Below are 21,681 nucleotides of genomic sequence, written 5' to 3'. Positions count from 1 at the left end.
AGGTGTGGTAGGTTTGACAGAACCCTTGAGGAGCTGAGGGACTTCATCAAGGCCTCATTAAGCAGCAGCCCATGGGGCACCCTCCGGGGAACAGGGCTGTCCCAGTGCTCAAGTGTCAGCAGGGAGTAAGCTCTGTGTCTGGTCTTCTTCACTCTGGTATCCAAGCAGGTGTCAAATGCTCTGGAGAAACTCATCCCAGTCCCATCTAGGAAGGAAGAAGTACTTAAGGGTGTGTTTACTATTAGGAGTGCCTGGAGAACTCAGATGCCTTTTAAGTTTGGCTCTGTCTGTCCTGAGTGGAGAGGTGGCACAGAAAGGCTGCAGCAGCAGCAGTATCGCTCTGCTGGTGCTCAGCAGAGTTTTACCACCTGGGGAATTTGCATCTTTTTGCTCAGTTTCCTCTGGCAAATGCAGCCCTCAGCCAATTCCTGCCCCTTTGTGCTCTGCTGCCTTTTACCTGTGTTGTTGGGAGAGAAGTGGAGGATTGTTGCTTCTGAGCCTTGAGAAAGCCCTTTGCTTAGTGAGCAGGCAGCATGGCCTTGAGGTGGGTAAAGGAGGCAGTGGCTTAAGCAGGTGGCACAGGCTAGCTCCTGGGGCTGTGCTCAGTGGCCACCCTTGATTTTGGATTCCTGATGCTGAGGGTTGAGAAGGCAGCAGCACTGGACTGTGTGTGTGCAAGCGCAGGCAGGGGCTCCCTTCATCCGGATCTTGGCCTCTCAGGCAGGGCGTGCCAAAATTGAGGGGAGGAGGGCACTTATTTAAAAATAAAGAAATCCCTCTCCATAAAGTGGGTCCTGGCAGTTCTGACAGTGCCAGAGCTCGTTTCCAGGGGCTGCAGGCACTTGGAGAGGAGGTTCAGCTGTGCTGGGTGCAGCAGGAGGCTGCCTCTTGCTGCTTGTTCTGGGCTAAGGTGCAATTTCTAACCATGGTCTCCTGTTTCTCTAATGATCACTGGTATCAAACATCTGGAGTCAGGAATAGCATCTTGCCTATCAGCTCCTCTTCCAGAAGCTGTGTTGTCTCTGAGTCAATCCTGATGCCATGTGTGACAGGCAGCCAAGACTCTCCTTCAAGAGGAGTTTTGTTACTGCATAAGCCCCTGAGCTTTGGCAGCTTCCCAGCAGCTTCCCAGCAGCCCTATGCAGCCAGATCCAACAGGCGGCTGTGTCCCCTGAGCTGCTCCGCCCCAGTTACAGCTGCAGGGCTCCCACAAGCACCCTCTTCCACTGACAGAGGCATCTTGCCTGCCTCTCCTACCCCCTATGGGAGCAAAGCATGGGTTGCAAACTCCACGAAGCAGAGATGAACCTGTTCAGGCTCCTGCAGAGAAAGGAAACCCCTTTGCTGCAGCAACAGCAGTGGAACCTGTGGTGCAGGGAAGTGCTGGTGAGATGCTGCTTGCCTAGGAGCTCTGGTGCAGCAGTGGGGTGGCTTCCATGTTGTGTTTTGTCTCTTGGGGGCTTACTGGCTCTAATCTGCAAACATCCAACCTGTTGTCAGCAGCTGAGGGTGTGCAGGCTGTGAAGGCCCTGCTGGTATGGAGAAAGTACTCAGGCCTGGATCTTGGCCTGGTATTCCTGCGATTGTGGTGGCACCATCCCAGCAGACTTGCTGGCACCACCCCCACTATGTGCCATGCTTCATCCCATCCTCCTCCCCCCCACACTGTATTACCAGAAACCAAGCTGTAGAGCAGGAGTCCTGGCTTGGGGGCCAACCAGGAGCTGACTGTGAAGGGTGCCAAGTCTGAGCCCCAGTTCTTCCCCAGCTCACCCAACTTTTCCATCTGCTTTTGGTGAACAGCCTCCAGTTCTGGTGGTGCAGCCCCACCACTGCTGCAGGCCTGGAGCTGCAAGAGGATGGTGGCAGCTACTCTCCTGGCCAGGTTGCCACACAGAGACGACATTGCTCTGCCCTTCGTGAGCTGGTGCCAGCTGTGCTGCCCTTCTCCCCGCCAGTCTCCCACCCTTGCAGACCCTGCTGTAAAATGCCCCTTCTGACTCTTCTGACTAGCACTGCTCTATTGTCACAGACTCACCTCATGAGAACAGCAACTCATGGGCTGGTATGTTGTTGTTTTTTTTAATATCTCTATTTTTTTTTTTTTTAGCCTGATGCTCATAGTGATTTGCAGTCTCTTTGCTGCCTTCCAGTCCCTTGTGGTTCAGTTTTGGTACAAATGTGTTTAGATTTTAGCAAATTAAAGTGGGGGGGAGGGAGAGGGAGGGGTTGCAGAGCATCTGATCAATTTGTATTTATTTATTTTAACATTTTACTAAATAAAACACAATAAAATCTCTTGGCTCCTTAGCTCTATGTACCAGGTGGGGACAGCAGGTCCCCCAGGCACAGAGGTTGTCATGGTACCTGTAGAACGTTCCCAGCCCAGGAGGGGTTTCTGGTTGAGGCTTGCTCTCTTGGCAGGGAGAAAGGCTGCTGCCTCAGCAGAAATTAATTTCAGCTCTGGAGGAGGCTGTGCTCAGTCAAGAAAACCTTCAAGCTCTGAGTGGTTGCCTCCAGCTGATGCTGCCCGGCAGAGGGCACATGGAGACCAAAACTGAGTTGGGTTTACTCTAGGTGCCTATGCCCCAGTAGGCACATTTTGGGATAAGGAACTGAGTGGGCTGGAAGGTCACCTGACAGGGATTGGCACACAGTCCTCCTGCTATAGGCATAGCAGTAGACCTTCCCAAAACACTGCAGAGCCAACATTTCTGGAGCCACCTAGCCATCAAAGAAACATCCAGAAGAGGCCTGCCCGATGCAGGCAGTGCTCCACTGCCATGTCTCTAGTAGGAAGCAGGCTGAACTGCTGTCTAGAGCTGATCTAAACCTGTCTTGTTGCTTGGTGCAGCAGCAGAGCCCTATCAGAGCACTTTGGCTGCATTAAACGAAAGCTGGCTGCCAGGGCCTGGTCGGGCGGAGCAGCATCTGGCTTCATGGTGATTACCAATGTCTTCCCGAGTCTTTCCCAAATAAAGCCTCAACAACTTGCTGCTGGCACACCTCCCTCATCCTCTGTCCCTGCAGTTCCTGTGACCTAAGAAACAGTTTTTATTCCCAGCAGCCTGGTAAAGCTGAGGCCCTTCAGTGGAGGAGGTGGAGGAGCCCTGGCCAGTCCCACTGCAGGCATCATGGCCAGAGCTGGATGCCTGTCCTCTTCAGTGGGCAAAGGGATGGTCCTGCAGGCCACAGCACCACCAGAAGTAGAAATCTTATCCCTTCTACTCCATCCCAAGCTGTGAAGCCCCAGGCTCCATTTAAAGGGTGCTGCCCAAGGCTGCCAGCCCCACTGCACTGCTGGGAGACAGGAGACTCAATCCCAGTGCAGTCAGTGACCACCAGTGGTTTCAGAGCTGGCAGGGGCCTGGCATACCTGCCACTTGGTGACATGGGAATTTCTCCTGCCTGCTTTTAGTCTCTGCTCCCCAGGCCTCCCCCTGTGCCAGCCAGCAAGGGAAAAGGCTCCAGCCATGCCAGGTAGAGCCAGCCCAGGGAGGCTTTTTCCCCAGCTGAGGCTCAGGTGAGCCTGCACTGCTCCTGCTGTCTTCCCTCCAGGGGACAGCTGCAGGCTCACAGAAAAAAAAAAAAAAAAAAAAAAAAGAATAACCAGGCAATTCTAAACAAGGATGTGAAAAAGAATAAAAAAGCTTTAATTTAAAAATTAAATTAAAAAGAGAGAATAAGCAAGAGGTGCCTGTGCCCTTTCCATACCCCATGTTCGTATGGCTCCTGCCAGCCACTCCCACCATGGACGGAATCCTCCCAACAGCACAGAGCTGGCACTGGCAGCCCAGAGCAAGGCTGAGGAGAGGACAGCAGAGACCGCAGCAGCAACTGCCCTGGAGAGCCTCCAGGGCCATCAGCAAAATCATCCAGCAGGAAGAAAGGATTTAAAAAAAAAAAAAAAAAGAGCAAAACCCTAACACAACCCCCCCAGACCCCAGCCACCCCAGACAGTCAATCCTTATGAGAAAAGTATTCAATAATTTAAATAGCATGAGGAAAGCAAAGCATCCTCTGTGCTCCAGTGTGTGACAGCAGTGGGACAGTGCCCGGCCAAGCTGCTCCCAGCACGGGGATCCTGCCACAGTGCTCCGCTACAGCCTTTTCCAGTGTCAGCCACATCCCTGATTGTCGGTGGCAACGTCTGCGCTGCCAAAGACCTGGGGAGGAGCAGGGTGGTCCCTGCTGGGGATTTCTCTAAGCAGCTGCTGGCCCATGAAGCTGCTGTTGTGGCCACCGCAATGACTCGCAGCCCTGCAGGGCACTGCCAGCCTCAGGACAGGGCCTGGCACCTGAGCTTCCAGCTGAGAGGTGCAGGCCTGTTGGGGGAGCCCACTGCTGGGGACATCAAACAGCCTCTCCTACTCTGGAAGCTCATCCTGCTATGGGTGACATCCACACTAGTACTAGGCCAACCCCACTCGGGACTTTGCATCCACATGGATGGGACTTCACAATATTTTGCCCTGTTACCTAGCCAGCCTCAATCTGGCCTTCAACCATGTTCTCCCCAACTCCTGATACTCCCCGGCCCCGACTCCCAGGGTGCTGAAAGGCTTTCTCTGAGTCTGCTCCCCAAAAGATGCTAAAGGATGCCCTGCATCCTTGTCTGCCCACTCACCGAAGCTCTGGAGAGGTGTGTGCAGGAATGGGACCTGGGACCACAGAGCAGAGGCACAGCAGGGTAAGGTACAGCTCCCAGGCTCTTGGTGAGGTGAGCTAATGAAGGCTGAGAATCAGCAACTCCTAAAACAGGGGAGGGAGGAGACCCATCCCGCTGGCCCCTGGCAACAGGGAGGCTCTCCTGTAACACAGAAATGCTGCTGCTGCTCCAAAAAATCCCCTTGGCCACACCACAGCAGCTTGACCTGCAGGCACTGCTGTTCTTGCAGCTGGCATCTTCCAACTTACGCAGAAGCATCCATCCCTTTAGCTGTGCCAGAGAGACTCTGCCGCCAGCTGCGTTGCCTTGGGCCAGGCTGCAGCAGGGGGCCAGGGCAGGAGGGAGGCCCTGTGTGCTCCCTTCTCCACCATCCTGCCAGCACCCCACAGCCTCTGTCCCCAGGCATCACAGGCTCCTGTCGGCGGTGAGGTATTTGAGGGCAGCAGCGCCATAGCGCCGTGACAGGTCCTGGTGGAACTCCTCTCGCAGGGTCTGCAGGCAGCCGCGGTACCCTGCGCTCAGGCGGAACTTGGAGATGTCGAAGCTGGGGGCGTGGGGCATGTGGATCATGAAGGCGTTGGGCAGGACCAGCAGCTCGTACTCCTGGGGGCAAAGCAGCAGCCCTTACTGTCAGCCTCATCCTGCTGGTACCAACCCAGCCCAGACCCCCCCACAACACCCAGCACCTCCAAGGCGCTGCCCACCTGCGCATCCAGCTCCATGATGTGGGACACCTTGTTCCAGCCGAAGCCCACGAACCTCTGGTCATACTTGGGGCAGTCTCGCCTCACTACAACGTAAGGCTCGAAGTCTGGCTGCCAGGCCACACGGTATGGCACGGTGGCCGTGCGCCACTTGGCGTAGTCAGTTGGGGCATGGCCTTTTGGCCACACGTGGTACCTAGAGGGAGAGATGGGCAGGAGAGACTGAGGAGAGCTGGTAGCTCCCTGGGACAGAGGATGCCAGTGATCCTCTGGGCCAGCTGCTCACAAGCCCCAAGGTACAAACCAGCCTTCTGCTGGGTGTGACAGTCCCGCTGGACAGCCGGCCAGCTCCAGTCCCTACCTGAAGGTGTAGAGGGAGCCCATGTCCAGCATGGAGAGCAGCTCTGCTTTGGATTTGGGGAAGGTCAAGCGGTAGTGCAGGGTCTCAAAGGCTGGCACGATGAGAGCTGCCTTCCTCTGCGGCAGCTCGAGCTGCTGGATGGAGGTCCTGTGGTGACAGGAAGGGTGTGAGGTCTCCCTGGCTGCAACGCATGGACACAGCCTCCTTCCTCAGCCCCTCCAGCTTGCCCAGAAGGGTATTAATGGGTTTAGACACTTGGTAGTGGTGTCATTCAGGGACAGGAGGCACAGAGCAGCCCTCACAGCCATGGCTGCTACCTCATCTACTGGTTGGTGTGCAACAAAACCAAGGGCAGGGTCCCAAGGCTGAACAGTCTTCTGCCTGTTGAGAACTGCTGCCCAGGGCGTTTCCTGCAAACCCCAGCGTGGGGGCAGCCTGGCAGGCTGAGCGAGAGCCAGCTGGAGAAAGCCTTACCTGAGGTAATCATAGAGGCCATACATAGGCAGGAAGTCGATGTCCGTCAGAAAGACGTAGGGCGTCTGGGTGTTGGCCAAGGCCACGTTGCGCAGGAGGTTGATGGGGTAGAACTGCCCCTCCTTGTAGACGATGTGGTAGGCGACGTTGCGGCGAGCGCTCAGCACCTCCGAGGCCTGGGCGTAGCGCAGGAACTGCTGAGCCTCCGCGTCTGACATGTACAGCGCCAGGCTGATGGGGCCCGCCCAGTGCTTGCAGATAGCCTCCAACATCTGCAGCCTGCGGAGCAGAGGGCACTGCCTGAGCAGATGTACCCCACAACAGCTCAGCCAAACCCAGAACTGGGTGCCTGAGGGTTAGCTAAGCCCACGTCAGGGGGAGGGATGTGGTGGGTTGAAAATTCCCCCCGCAACGTTAAATTTGCCAGCCCAGCCCAGCTGGAAGCAAATGAAGCTGTATTTAGAAGCAAAACTACAATCTACAATGAAATGCAATGAATATGTACTGAATATACAGTGTTTACAATATTTACAGGTATTTACAATTTATAAACAGCACAAGAAACCCCCCTGGCCATAAACCAGGGGAGCTGCTAATAGCTTCCCACTCCCTGTCCCCCTCCTTACCCCTCTGGACACAAAGGGACAAGTGAAAGAGCAGAGAGTTGCTAGAACTTAGCCAAAACAATGCAGCCAAGGTCAGCAGAAGCCAGCACAGTGCAAAGTTAGTATCTCCCAGAGTGAGGAAGCCAAAAAAGAGAGAGAGAGTTTTCATTACCAGCTTATGTTTGTTATATGCCCAATGGATTGTTTAGAACTTATCATTATTTTCCTTTTTACACCCAATAGTGATTTAGTCACATTTTACCACTTTCTATTCAAGATCTGTGGAAAATTTTAAAGGTACAGCCTAAAACTACCACAGGGGAGTAAGAAGAAACGCTCCTCCCAGCTTGGGGCATTGCTCCTCACTACAAAGACCTTGTGTGAGGGCGAGGAACCTGTGTGTCAAGATTCCTGATAGTTCCCAAGCTGTGGAGCCACCCCAGAGGAGCAGAGGCAGGATCCAACCTCCCACCAGCAGGTACCTGTCCATGGAAAGCTGGGCCACCAGGGTGACATCGGTGGGGCTGGGAAGGGCCAGGAACTCGTACTGCAGGAAGAACAGGTGGATGCGGTGCTGCGTGAGGTGCTGCCGGCGGAAATCGTAGCAGGGATCATCCTCGTCCAGCTCCTCCAGTGCCTGCTGCAGCTGCAATGCCGTGAGGGTGAGGGAGAGCAGCAGCCCCAGGCTGAGCCAGGGTGGCTGCATGAGGTCTCTGTCCGCCCCACACTCTGGGGCAGAGCTACAGCCGCCCTCACCTGGTTGCTGGGTGGGCTGGGGAGGCTGGCACAGCCAAAGAGCTCCCTGCGCAGCAGGTTCCCATCGTACTCCAGGAAGGTCAGGTAGAGGTTGCGGAAGAATTCCACATGCTTGTTCTTCACCCTCAACTTCTTGGGTGAGTTCCAGTGGATCACCTGAGGACAGCGATGTGTCACTCCACAGAGGGGAAGCCAACAGCATCCAGTGCTCCCCAAGGCACAGGCTGGCTCCAGTGCAGGTGCTGTCCTTTGGGCCCTCCCCAGTCTCAAAACTACCCACCTTGAGATCCGAGACCTCGGTGTAGCATTGCTCTGAGCGGGTGTGATCAGACAGCTGCACGTTCCAGAAGCAGGGGAGCCGGTACACCAGGGCTGGGTCCTGCTTGATCACTGCATTAAAGATGTCCTAGGGGAGAGACAGGCGAGTGCACAGGTGGACAAAGAAGACAGGACGTCCCCCTCCGTGCCAGCAGTGCTACAGGAACACAGCGGGGCCAACAAAGAGCTACCAGAATGATTAAGGACATGTGCCCTATGAGGAGAGGCTGGGAGCCCTGGGGCTTTTTAGTCTGGAGAAGGCTGAGAGGGGATTTCATCAATGTTTATAAATATCTGAGGGCTGGGTGTCAAGAGGGAGGGGACAGGCTCTGCTCAGTTGCACCCTGGGATAAGACAAGGGGTAAAGGATATAAACTCCAGCACAGGAGGTTCCACCTCAACATGAGGAAGAACTTCCTCACTGTGAGGGTCACAGAGCACTGGAACAGGCTCCCCAGGGAGGTTGTGGAATCTCCTCTGGAGACTTTCGAGCCTCATCTAGATGTGTTCCAGTGTGACCTGTGCTAGATTCTATGGTCCTGCTCTGGCAGGGGGGTTGGACTTGAAGATCCTTTCCAACCCCTAACATCCTGTGATCCTGTGAACCACCCTGGAGGCAGGAGAGTTACCTGGTCAGCCAGCGAGGTGGACAGCATGCTCATGAGTTCCCGCTCCGCCGTCAGCCGCCACATCTGCTCCCAGCCCAGGCGACGCAGGCGGTCCAGCAGGAGCAGGATCACCCCTACGTGCCAAGGAGGAGGACTCTGTGTCACCGAGGGAGCACCCACCCATTAGAGAGCTGGAGCAAAGCAGCCTGTCTGCTTTCAGCCCCTGGGACTTCTTTCAGCTCAGCCACAAGACCCCATGCATGCCCAACACCTCCTGCCTCACCTCAGCCTGCCCCCAGCCCCTCTGTGCCAAGTGCTACCCCAGCTCAATGCATCATGAGGCTATAGAGCCCACCTCAGAGGCCCACACTTACCAGTGTTGAAGCCACGTCCCAGGGCTGGCCACGGTTTGTGGTTCTTCCACAGGTTGCCCAAATACCAGTCGCTTTGGTTCTCCACCAGCCCAATCACCTGCTTGTCTGAGGAAACAGAGGGACAGGGATGCAGCACCTCTTGCTGCAGGTCCAGAGGGCCCAAGCAAATCCACTGTGCTGGTTTCACTGTGCTGGCTGGGGACTACCACCCTGAGCCCAGCACCCAGGGCCCTGTCACGGCCCCACAGGCACCTCGTCCTCACCAGAAAACTTCCCAAAGACAGCCCACAGCTCAGCAATGTCAGTGGCAAAGGTGATGTCAGTGTCCAAAACGATGACCTTGGAGAGGTTGGAGGGCAGTGCCTTGGTAAGCGTCAGCTTCATCAACCCATAGATGCCAGAGTAGTGCTTGTTGGGAATCCACGACACCTCTGGCTGCAAGGAGACATGGCCTCAGGGCTGGGCACGGCACCCCACGAGGAAGAGGCCAGCAAAAAGGCACAACAAAGCTGTGGAGCAGCATCTCCAGCTGCACCATCAGCAGCCACGCATCTCTCCCCAGGCCCTTCAAGCACACACTCGCTGCATCTCCTCCTTTGCCCTCACTCTGGTTTGCCTCTTCCTCCAGCCACCACAACCCCCACCTGAACCCCAGGGGAGAACCCAGCTCTGCTACCAAGGCAGTGCTACCCTAAAGGGCCTTCCCTTCCCTCCAGCACCAGCCCTGTGCCCCTCTTCTCAGCTGCATCAGCAAGCCCAGAAAGGGGAGCAGGTGAGCAAGGGACCAGCAGGAAAACAGTTAATAAAGCCCCTTCCACTCTCCCCTCTGGGCTGCTTGCCCTCAGATCACTGGGTTGGAACAAAGGAGGGACAGACAAGTGCCTGCCTTCAAGTCATCGGCGTTATAGAAGCTGACGTGGACAGAAGGCACCATCCAGGACTCAAAGAGGGTCTGGAGGATCTGGTGAGCCACCGAGTCCGTGATGAAATGAAAGTGGAGGGGATTTTTCCTGCCAAGGGCAAACACAGCAGCACTCAGCATTGCAGCAGGAAGAAGAAGACGTGGCCCCCAGCCCTCCCAGCCCTGCCAGGGGAGAGACATCAGCTGCGGGGGAGAAACTGAGAAAAATCAGCCATCTGGGAGAACCAAATCCCCTTCTGGCCCTCTAAACCATGGCATAACAGGTGGAGAAAGGCCTTAGAGCCCCCCTCCCACATTGCAGCAGTTCATCTGAGAACCCCAAACCAGTGGGCCTCTGGCACAGCACCTCCCCATTACCTGTGGAAGAGGATGGATTTCACCAGTGTGACTACATCCCGGCTCGCGTTGTGCCCAGCACACACAATGGCAACGTGCAGGAGCTGCCCAGAGACAAGAAGCACCTTTCTGAGGCTGGACACCCCCACTTCAGGGCTCTGCCAGCTCTCCCCTGGGGTTGTGCTATGAGAGGAGACTCCAGCCCCAGCCCTACCCCCAGGGAAGGAGCCCCAGAGACAGGTGGGATTCCTCTGTCTCAGAAGCAGGAGCCAGGAGTCTGGCTGCCACTCCTCCTGTCTGGTGTCCCTCTCTGGAGAAGCAAGAGACCCTCATCCATCAGCTGTGGCACATTGAGCACCATGGAGAACCAGGATGAGGCCTCTGCATGGGCCAGGGCACAGTGCCAGGTGGGTGGCACACACAGCCATGCTCAGGCAGGGTCCCCTCCCACACCCCCCACCCACCGTGCCACTGTCCTGGTGCCATCACCCACCTCACACTTGTGCACCACACGCTGCTTGAGGCAGGCCGTGCGGTTCCTCCTCTGGCTCCTGGCAGGGTCTCCATCCCGGGCGGAGGTGCCCCACTGCGGGCTGCTGTCGCTGCCCTCCGCCTGTGCCCGGCCCAGCTGGCGGCGGAGCTGCAGGTTCTCCTCCTCCACCCTGCGCACCCGTGAGGCCAGCGCCTCCCGCTCCGCGTCCCGGCTCGGCTGCTCACCCAGGCAGGGGGGCAGCAGGAGGAAGCGGCCATCTGCGGAGGAGGCACAGGGCATGCCATGGGCACAGCAAGGCAGAGTTCAGCTGGGAATGACTGGGTGTGGATGGTGGGGCAGAGCCCCAGCTGAGGGATCCCAGCATGCCTGACGTGTGCCCAGCCCACCTCACAGCTCTGCTCCCCTGTGCCCTGTGACACTCCTGGAAATGCAGAGCTCGTACACCCTGCAGTGACTTGCATGGCCACAGAGCAGCCATTCCAAGGTGGCAGCCTCCCCTGCCCACACTCTTTTGTCCACTCACATTCGAGGCTGCCCACGAAGAGGTAGAGCCAGGAAAGGAGGATGGCCAGGGTCACCGTGGCGAGCAGCAGCTTCAGCTTCACACGCCAGGAGCGCAACATGGTGTGCCAGTGGGACACAGGCACCAAGGATCAGGTGGGCAGCCCAAGCCCGGCTGTCCCCAGCATCCTAGAGCCTGTATGGGGCAAGAGTGGTGTCACCAACAGTCCTGGAGCCCATACCCAGGTGCCTTGACACCTCCCATCAGGATGTCCCTCCTCTCCTGCCTGGGCAAGTACAGCAGCCCTTCACGTCTCCTGTAAGAGCCTCTCCTAGCCCTCCTGCCCATGCTGGGGCACCTGGACCTCTGCAGGGTCTGCCCCACCACCATGCCATGGCCACATGGCTCTTGAGAAGGCCCTCAAACATAAGAGAAAGGAAGGAGACCTCTAAGAGATTTCACTCCAGCTCTGTTCCTTGCTCCTTGCCATTCTACAGGCCAAGGGGAGAGAACGAAGATCTCACCAGGGAGGAGAGACGTTGGAGACCAGGTGGCTGGTCACGGGGTGGTTAATGGAGCCTGCCCTTGAAGAGGGAGCACAGGTCCCTCCCCCACTGCCTCTGCATGCAGAAGGGGCCAGGACTGCTCTTGAGACAGGGGTGTCAAGGACGCAGCAGGCTGGGTGAGAGCACAGCCCATGGAGCCAGGGAAGGAACCCTGCTGGGCATGCTGGCTCCTTCCCAGCCTGCGGGCTGGGGGAGAATTCCCAGACCCAGGTCTGCCACGAGCCAAACGCCTCCACCTCTGCTAACAGCAACCTGCCCCAACAAAGTTAGGTGGAAAAATCCCAAACGCTTCAGTGAAACTCACTTCCCAGCTCGGCTGGCTCAGTGAGGCATGCCGGGGACCCCCTCGCCCTGCCACCTCAGCCCTGGCCTCGTATGCTGTGCCACCTTCATTCCTCGGCACTGGTGACACTGGGCAGAGCAACCATGCCTCCCACCTTGCTTCTGCACTCAGTGTGGGGACATAAAGCCCATCTCCAAGGGGCCCTTCCCCAGGACCCCAAAGAGCCAGATGCCCTGAGCAGACAGAGACCTCCTCAAAGCAAGGGAACACCAACCTTTCCCCAGCAGGCTGGCTCACTCCGCACCCCTGCCTGCCTGCTGCAGCTCAAGGCTGAGCCCCTGCCCTCAGCACAACATCTGGAAGCTCAACAAAAGCTGCTGCAGGGATGAATGAGGCGGATTAGGGTCTGCTCCCCCCTGCGCAGACCCTGCGGGAGCACAGACCCCACTGCAGCCCATTGATGTGCAGATGCCTGTGGGGCCACCGGGCCAGCACTTGGGGGCTGAATCAGGCAGCTTGGGAGAACACCACTCTGACGGCCCCCAGGGCCAGAGGGCAAACACCTGCCCACTGCAGGAATTGCCTGCTGAGGGTGAGCAACGAGCTGGCCAGGAGCAAGGGATCTGCAGCAACAGGCTCAGGCTCTGCAAGAGATGGGGCATGGTCACCCTAACCCCACTGGGGGCATGCAGCTGAGACCTTGTGGCAGCAGGCATAGCACTTGGGGGATGCACCCCTTTTTCTGCTAGAAAAGGGGTCCTGCTGGCACCACAGCTCCCTGCAAGCCAGGCCAGGCATCACACTGCTTTCCCACTCTACAGAGTGGGCCAAGCACAGGCATGGCAGGGAAGAGGGACCTGACACATGGAGCATGCCAGGCCCACATGCCTCCTCTCCCTGCCATGCTGGACCTGGCGAGGCCTCTGCACGCTGCTGCCAGCCTGTCTCCTGTCCCACAAGCCAATCTCCACCCCTCCTGCCTGACCTGGGTATTCCCCAAACTGTGTGTTGAGCTCTAGGCAGGAGAGGCAGGGGTGAGGCAAGAGGAGGAAGGTCAGCTGGCACTGAGGGATGGGAAAGGGACTTTGGCACAAAGGAAGACAAGAAGGTGGGAGCACACAGCAGCACCCCTCCTGCTCCCACCTCCCGCAATGGCCCCTCTGGGGGGGGGCCCTCACTGCAGGGAATGGCACCCTGCCCCTAGCCCGCGTGTGAGTACGCTACTGGGAGGGTAAATTTGGAGGACAGGATGGGACCAGCAGCAGGCCACTTGTCAAAAGCCATCCTGGAGGAATCCAAGGACTGTATCTACTCCCCACCCTGAAGCACCCTCACCCCTCCTGCCACCTTTTTCCCCCTCTTCACCTGGCCACTCAGCTGCCACCCAGGAGACCATTTCCTTACCTGCCTTTCATCTCCTCCTCCCCAGCCGACTGGCAGCCCACTGCTGCTGCTCCCTCCGGGGCTGCCGTTCCCCGTCCTCTCTTTACTCCTCCCTTTCAGATCTGACTCGTCCCCCCCCCCGCTCCTTCCCGCTCTCAAACCCGAGCTCCCCCCACACCGGCCGCCCTTTCGGAGGAAGAAAGAACAAACAAAACAAGAGATTAAATTCGCTTTCTGCTCAAGAGCCCCCCCGCGCCAGGGGCACGGAGTTGCCCAAAGTAAATCGGAAGCCACCCACCTTCCCTCCAGCCCCCTTCCCGCTCCCAGACCTCAAAAATCCCTCCTTTGCTAAGATAAAGGGAAAGCATGGGGATGATTTACCCCCGACCCAGCACCTGCCTCCTCCTTTCCCGGGGCAGGTGCAGGAATTTTCATCCACACGGAGAGATTCGGGAGGGCTCCGGCAGGCAGCAGAACCTAACTCACCTCCCCTTAGCTGGCACAGTGGGGCTGCAAGTCCTGCGAGGGTGAGGTGTGCTCCGTGCTACCCCGATAGAAGGTACACCAGCTGCCATCTGCCTGAGCACTGGTCCCACTGGACAGGATGTAAACTCCACCGTGCCAAAGGAAAGAAGAGCTGGTCCCCGATCCCCCAGGCTTGCCCCAGCAGCCCAGAGCTCCCTGAAGGAGACAGCGTCCCCCAGCCCTGGCCAGCGCAGCAGCAGTGAGCGGCATGGGGTGGCAGCAGGAGTGAGGAGCGGGAGGCCAGGGCTGGGAATGCTAACTATGCCGAGATGGGATCTACCTGCAGCTCCCCCCAAGCCTGGCCCCAGGGCTGGGGAAAGGCAGCAAGCTGCTGCCCCGGGCTGGAGCCAAAGAGGAGCCCCTGCCCTCCTGCCTGCCTTGGTGGAAGCCTGCTGAAAGGTGCCTGGAGAAGACTGGGTGTGGTGGGAGGAGGCCACCACCGGCAGCAGGCAGAGGGATTGGGATGCAGTCTGCCTGCATAGCAGTTTAGATGAAACACAAATTGCCCCCCACCCTGTAACCCAAGGGCGAGCTGCAACACAAGCCCTGGCCTGCCTCCCAGAGACAGAGCAGTGCCTACAAAGGCAGCCGCTGGCCTGCAGGGCAGGGTTAGGCTGGGTCTCCACCCAGGCAGCACTGAAATCACTGCCCCAGGAGACACATTTAGCTTCCACTCAGGAAGCTCTTGCCTGCCCTTGCAGAGCCCTGGTTACAACAGGCAGTTGCACCTCAGCAGCGCCTTTATGTCCGACCCAGCTCTGGCAGGGAAAAGAACCCCCCTTCGGGGTACCCTGCCTCGGCTCCCTTGCTGGACCCAGGGGCACATGAGGAGCAGGCTCTGTGACTGTCCTGTCCCTGCACTGTGGTATCTATCACAAAACAAGTGGTCCAGTTGAGGCATCAGATGCAATGGCCAAGCAGGGCTTACCCGTGCTCCTGGGAGAAGCTAAGGCCTCCTGCCAACAGCACTGCTCCAGGGCAGGAAACCACCTCCAGGTCTGGCTGACCACTGGTGCCTCTCCACAGCTTTTCCAGGCCTCCCTATCTTGCTTGCTCCAGCAAGTGAGGACCCAGCATCAGGCTCTCATCAGCTGGAACAGGAGCAGGTAGGCTGCTGGGAAGCATGGGCAAGGCAGAGGCATTTTAGGATGTTTATGGTGCTGAGGAGGAGATGGTAAGCAGAAAAGCAGCTACACAGCCTCTCCTCCCCCACAGAATGTTAAAGGCACAGCAAGCAGAGGGCACAGCTGGAAGCAGCTTCTAGGCACAGCGGGTTCCAGCAGCTTGGGCACAGCACAAGCATCCCAGCTGCAGCCATCCCTACAGCCATGGTGCTTGGCCTCTCTGCCCTCCCTCCTCAGTCTCCTTGCTTGCACCAGACAAGTGCAGCCAGCAGTAAGATGAGAGATTTCCAATACTGCCAGCCTCTGAACCCAGCATGTGGGTGTGGGGCAGAAGTGCTGCTCACAGCAGCTTATCCTCACCTTCTCTCCCTGGGAACAGAGTGGCTCCTGCTTTGCCAGGGATCAGGAATGCAGGAACACAGCAAACTTGACAGAAAGAGGCACCCGGGTGCTCTCTTTTGCTGGGAGAGGCTGGCAGCAGGCACCAAGGAAGGGGCAGGCAGGACCCCGGTCTCACCTCATGCCTGGACACTCCTGATGCTGCCAGTGATGACCAGGCAATAGTCAGGGCACAAGGAGCGTCAAGCCAGCAGAGCTGGGCAGCTGCACAAACACCAGCCACCCCTCCGTGCACAAGCAGCCTCCACTCCTAGGCCAGCGCACCCACCTGGCTTGCCCCAGGCTCCCTCCCAGGGCTGCCCATGTGCTGGCACCCTGCTCCTCCAAGATGCCCTCTCTGTGTAGGAGCGTGACTCAGCCCAGCTGGCCTTCGCTCTCCATGGCTTGGTGACCGTCAGGTGAGCAGTTAATGTTTAGGGAGAGCTGGCAGTGGGAGCTTTCCCACCACATCAGCATGTTTTCCCCAGACCCACGGGCACAGAGGAGAGCAGCCCTGGTTTCCCACAACACCGCAACTGGCAGCAAGGGCCGTGGAAGGGTGGGCATCTTAGCCTGTTGTCTCTCCTAGAGCTAATGTGCACCTGCAGAGGGAATGCTGAGACACTGTCTGCAGGTCTGAGGGGCACCACAGGCTTGCTGCACCCCCTGTGTACCTACAGGCATTACAAGTGAAGAGATGTTGCCAGTAAAGAGGTGCAGAGCAGCCAGGAGTGATTTCACAGACTCACACTGCCTGTTGTCTTACCCAGCTGTAGGCAACAGAAACTGCAAATCCTTCTCCCAGGTCTCACTTTTGGAGCTGGGAGAGCAGCAGCAGTTTAAGCTGACCTGCTTAGGCTACCTCAGCAGGAGCACAACAGAGCAGCTTCGCAGGAGGCAAGCAAAGGGCCTGGCAGCCACGGTGAGAGCTGCACAGCAAGGCTGGCAGCGGAGCAAAGGCACCAACCACACTTTGAAGAGAGGTGACTGGGGACGATCTCTTTTGCTCTTACAAAGGGATGGGATGGGAGGGGACAGGCTGGCTCCTCATTCAGCAGGTCACCTTTAAAGCACATCCCGCAGCACCCATCTGACAAAGCACCTTACGGTTTGAGGTTACCTCCCTGTCCCTCTCCCTGTGGCTGAAATGCTGCTACTCGAGGCAGGGCTGTGCCAGCTGGTGGATGCCACACAGGCAGCACAGAGTGGGGCAGCTGCAGGAATTTAGAGAGGCGGAATGGAATTTGGCCAGCAGAGCAGGATTAAAACCCCATGCTCCAGATTACCATGCTGTCCCTCCCTCCCTCCCCGGTCTTATGATAAGCAAAACTTAAGTGAGAACCTTTGTATTTCCCTGGAAAGAGCAACCTATGGCAAATTAGACACCATTCTAGGGATGGGATGGAGCAGCAGCCACAGGGTTGGGTAACAGAATCACAGATTCACAGAAACATTCAGGTTGGAAATGATCCTCAGGACCACCAAGTCCAACCATTAACCCTACTCTACAAGGTTCACCCCTAAACCATATCTCCAAGCACCACATCCAAACCACCTTTAAACACATCCAGGTTTAGTAACTCAACCACCTTCCTGAGCAGCCCATTTCAATGCCTGACCACTCTTGCTGGGAAAAAGTTTTTCCTAATGTCCAGTCTAAACCTACCCAGTCACAGCTTGAGGCCATTCCTTCTTGTTCTATCACTAATTACCTGTGAGAAGAGACCCACACCAGCCCCTCTACAATGTCCTTTCAGGTAGTTGTAGAGAGTAATGAGGTCTCCCCTCAGCCTCCTCTTTTCCAAACTAACCAGCCCCACCTCCCTCAGTCACTCCTCATCAGATTTATTCTCCAAACAGCACATGAGCTGTAAAAGAAGAAAGTATCCTTATCTTCCTACTGCCCCCAACACCACCAAACTGCAGAGAAAAATCCCAGACAGGTGAAGATCTTCCTGGGACATTAGTCAGCTGCACCTCAGTTTGGCTCATTCTCCTGCATCACGCTCTCCCCAGGCCCATAACATTATCACCACACACAATTCTGCTGCTCTGAGAGTTTGTTTTTTTGTTCTGGAAAGGTCACACTGAAAAGCCATCTTCTCCTGCAGAAGCACAGCACGTGGGGAAGAGAAGCTAACAGTCTCTGAAGGGTGTTAGCTGAAGCTCCAAGCTTGGCTGAAACAGAGACTTCCGTCGGCAGGCTGTTTCCTTCTCTCCAGAGGAAACAAGCAAGTTCAGGCTGGGACTGACATTGGAACACGCCTCACTGCTTACCTCCCCACATCTACAACCTCAGGAATGCATTAGGGAGCAACTCTTCTTGGCAGGGACTCCTGATCACAAGGCTCTGCTAGACACAGTCTGCCACTGCAGCCAGGCTCCCTGTCCACCACTGGGCATGGGATTCAGCTGCCCAGCAGAGCCCCAGCTGGAGAGAGGGCTGTGCAGGGCACACGTGGGAAGTCCAGTGCCAGGGCAGAGCATGCAAGTGTTGTGTAGGAGGCTTAAGTCTACCAAATATCCTGCAACCCTTACAAGTTGGACAGCTGTGTTTTGCTCCAGCTCTCAGGCAAGTCAAAAGGTGGCCACCCAGCTAGGGACATGGTCCCTAAGCACTCTCACTCCTGTTAGACCCAAGAAGAAGCTGGAAGGTTCCAGCTGGCAATAACCTTCAGCCATGTGTGTTGGAACACAGGGCAGCTGCTGGCTTGCACTCCTCTGCATGTGCTGCATTTGGCCCTTACTTGGCAGCAGGGGACCAGCAGGGTAGACCCTGAAAGCTTGTGTGTGAGCAGAGCTGCAGCACACCAGGCATGCTGCCCAGGATTCTCACCCACACATGCCAACATCACCTTGGGCTAGAAGTAAGGATCACCCCTCAGGGACCAAGTCACTCCCTGCCAGCAGGAAACCCCTCACCCATGAGCTGCACAACCCTCCAGCATGGCTCTGGAGCAGACCACCTTCCCCCAGTGCTCAGCCAGCCCTCTGCCCACAGTGCCAAGCTCAGGGCAAGGGGGCACCCTGCATGTCCTATGCTGGTCATGGTTTTTCCACCAAGCTCATTTCCCACACATCCTGGTGGGTTGCACCAGCCTCGCTCCAGTCTGGCACCTGGAGGCGATCCCAGTGCCTCCTTCCACCCTGAGACCCTGCCAGTGGTGCTGCTGAGACTCCCAGCAAGTTCACAGAGGAGATAACTGTTAACACACTGCTCCCAGGTTTACCTCCCTTGACTACCAGTTGTTTGGTGGCAGGAGGATACTTGGCAGGTGAAGTATCGACACTGACTGCCCTTTTTCTGAGCCTGATGGAGCACGACCATGACAGCTGCTCTGACACTAACACAGAGGCCACAGAGTCCTGGATCAAATCCCTTCCACATGCCCCATGGTCAGCACAGCTAGGCAAAGGAGGGACCCAATCTGTGCAGTGTGCAGGAGCACTACAAGGGGCAAGAGGACCCTGCCTGCCTCTCGAAACCGAAGAGGAGCAGCGTTTGGGCTGATCTCCAGGTCCCTTCCCTCTGCCAGGATTAGGTTTCTGATATCTGCAGTTCTGCTGACTGCTGTGCTGCAGCTAATGGCCAGCTCTGAATCCATTAGGTTCACCGTGTCCTGCTCACCGGATCTGCTCCTGGCATCAATACCTCCTCGTTCCTGCCCTTTCCTGACACTTCCACGCCGCAGACTTGCTGCAGATGGCAGGTTCTGGGGTCAGAGCTGAGCAGGGTCAGCAGCTGGGAGCTCCTGCTTCTACCCAACGTAGTCTGCAACAAGCTCTCTGCCAGCTCCAGCTCTGCCATCAGAGCACTCAGCAGGCATCATGCCCCATGCAGCAAAGGGGTGGGAATTTCAGCCTGTGAAGTCCTGATGTCTTAAGTTTCCAGCAGTGACTGACAGGAGATTTAAACACACACAATCCCCCCCAGAACTCTCTGCTCCCTTGAAAGGGTCTTAACCTGCACCAGGAGCTGCTCCCCCGTGGGACAACAGGGGAAACCACATCCCAGGGCAGACAGAACACTGTAACAGGCTGCCCAAGGGGACTGTGGAGTCTCCCTCTCTGGAGATATTCAAGATCCACCTGGATGAGTTCCTGTGTGACCTGGTATAGGTGATCCTGCTCTGACAGGGGGGTTGGACTGGATGATCTCTCGAGGTCCCTTCCAGCCCCTAACATTCTGTGATTCTGTGACCAGACCTAACTCCCTATACATACTTGTAGAGTCTGCATTCTCTTCTGCAAAGTTAATTAGGTTAATTACAGCAAAAAAAGGAGTCAAAGGGACTCCCAACGACCTCAAACCAGCATTCTGACTGAAAAAGTCCTCAAGAGAGATGACACCATCCTCCCTGCCACCTCTGAGAAGGTGCCAGGGGCATGGCTATGAGCCAGGCCCTCAGGTGCCTGCCATGCACTGTCACTGGCAGAGCTGGGGAAGTGTTTTCAGCTGAATAGTTATTGATTGAAAACTGCAGCTCACAGCTATTTGCTACCTCATGGCAAGTTTTGAACAAGAACAAAATGCTTTGTTTTCCAAGGGAAAAAAAAAAGCCTCATTTTGCATTGTTTAGCTTGAAACTGAGCTGTGTTACATTTAAAAGAAAAGATAGAGAGTCTCACAAACTCAGCTGTGTTGGTTGTGCTTTTTTATCTCCAGCTTTTAATTTTGGGCACTAAATCGAGTAGTTAATTATTTGTTTAGCTCTGCTCTCCAGACAAGCAGCAATGATCACAGACTCACAGAAGCATTCAGGTTGGAAAAGACCCTCAAGATCACCAAGTCCAACCAACACCCCTACTCTACAAGGTTCACCCCTAAACCACATCCCCAAGCACCACATCCAAACCACCTTTAAACACATCCAAGGTTGGTGACTCAACCACCTCCCTGGGCAGCCCATTCCAATCCCTGACCACTCTTGCTGTGAGTTTTTTTTTCCTAATATCCAGTCTAAACCTACCCAGTCACAGCTTGAGGTCATTCCCTCTTGTTCTATCTCTAATTACCTGTGAAAAGAGACCAGCACCAAGCTCTCTACAGGTAGTTGTAGAGAGCAATGAGGTCTCCCCTTAGCCTCCTCTTCTCTAAACTAAACAACCCCAGCTCCTTAAGTCACTCTTCATGACCCCAAGGGCCAGCGCAGCTCTGCTGAAGCAGATAGACTAAGGAGGGTGTTGGTGTTTGCTGTGCTGCAGGCTCCTTTCCAACCTCAACTCAAGCTCCCTCAAGGCCAACAGGCACGGGGCCCTGTGCAAGGGAGGGCAGGTGCTCCACCAAAAAGGCATCCACCTGCCCTAGTGGGCAGCAGTTCAGGATACATAACCAAGAGGTCACAGTCACTGCTTGGAGGACATGCCAAGGGGCAGGGCTTGCCATGCCAACTGCCCTTCAGAGCGAAGCACGTCACACCAAGGTCCCTCACTAGTCCTACTGGTACCTGGCACTGGAGTAACACTTCCAGATACCATCTCTCACAGTGCTGAGCATTACCACAGCAGCCTCAGCAGCACTGGGGAGCCAGGCACACACAAGGGGCAAGGAAGAGAATCCCTTCACCTCCTGTGTGAAAAGCAGGAGAGGCTGAGCCTCACCGAGAGCCAGCGCTCACGGATGCAGCCTGGTGCCTCTTCCGTCAGGGACTAGCCCGAACCTGGAGCTGTGCTCAAGCAGCCACTCCCATGTCTGCCCTTGCCCAGAGCTATTCCTGGCACTGGTGCCTTCAGTGCCCAAGCAAGGCTGAAAGCAGAGCTCAGGGACAGAGGAATGGAACAACTGCACTATAAATAGCAAGCCAGAATGGCTTCAGGCAGGCTCTAAAAAACCCAAGCAGCGATCGTGCCATCCACTCAGGGTGCCCTGGGCATTTTGTAAGGCCTGAAGCAATACCTGAGCTATAGAGAGGCTTACACATTGCCCATAGGCTCTGGCAGCACTGTGGAGGAGGAGATGCTGGGGAGGCTAAGAGACTGCAAACTTAACCTGCAAAAAAAAATCATATGGGGCATTTTGCAAACTGGAAATGAGGTAGCTACTGATGGGGGTAAAAAAAAAAATGAGGGAAAGTAGATCCCAGAGGGGAGGCAGTTGCCAAAGCCAGGCAGTGGAAAGGAGAATGCTCCCAAAGTCCTTGCTGATCATTCTCAGCACTCCTCTCCTGCTGGACCTTCTGTTCCTATCTTGGAACTGCTCACACTGCTGAGCTAAACCCTGAACTCACACACCAAAGGGCAAAGGCAGAGGTACTTCAGCTCAGCCAAGTGGCAGATGAGTGGCTCAGGACAAAAGCTCAC

The 21,681-nt window shown here is 56.3% G+C and overlaps 1 protein-coding gene across 1 annotated transcript; it reads right to left on the bottom strand.

Annotated features, from left to right (window-relative positions):
* Positions 1-5,074: 5,074 nt before the first annotated feature.
* LARGE2 (LARGE xylosyl- and glucuronyltransferase 2) lies at positions 5,075-11,243 on the bottom strand. The gene is made up of 14 exons (XM_054400341.1): positions 11,144-11,243; positions 10,621-10,877; positions 10,149-10,231; positions 9,756-9,879; positions 9,133-9,304; positions 8,870-8,974; positions 8,517-8,629; positions 7,850-7,975; positions 7,570-7,725; positions 7,296-7,459; positions 6,209-6,487; positions 5,735-5,881; positions 5,374-5,569; positions 5,075-5,272 (listed from the first exon to the last, which is right to left on the bottom strand). Exons 1-14 carry the CDS (start codon positions 11,241-11,243, stop codon positions 5,075-5,077), a joined length of 2,220 nt encoding a protein of 739 aa, XP_054256316.1.
* Positions 11,244-21,681: the final 10,438 nt, after the last annotated feature.

This window comes from Indicator indicator, chromosome 4, assembly GCF_027791375.1.
Source record: "Indicator indicator isolate 239-I01 chromosome 4, UM_Iind_1.1, whole genome shotgun sequence".
Taxonomy (NCBI): domain Eukaryota; kingdom Metazoa; phylum Chordata; class Aves; order Piciformes; family Indicatoridae; genus Indicator; species Indicator indicator.
The sequence above is the reverse complement of the archived record's forward strand: the minus strand, read 5'-3'. Positions and strand labels throughout refer to the sequence as shown.

Bases quoted from the DNA above. Each gene is read 5' to 3' on its own strand.
- LARGE2 (XM_054400341.1), bottom strand. From the start codon at position 11,243: ATGTTGCGCTCCTGGCGTGTGAAGCTGAAGCTGCTGCTCGCCACGGTG. The intron at 7,726-7,849 runs GTGGGTAGTTTT...CGCTGTCCTCAG, and splicing joins CCGAGGTCTCGGATCTCAAG to GTGATCCACTGGAACTCACC. The intron at 5,570-5,734 runs GTAGGGACTGGA...CTCTCCCTCTAG, and splicing joins GGCTCCCTCTACACCTTCAG to GTACCACGTGTGGCCAAAAG.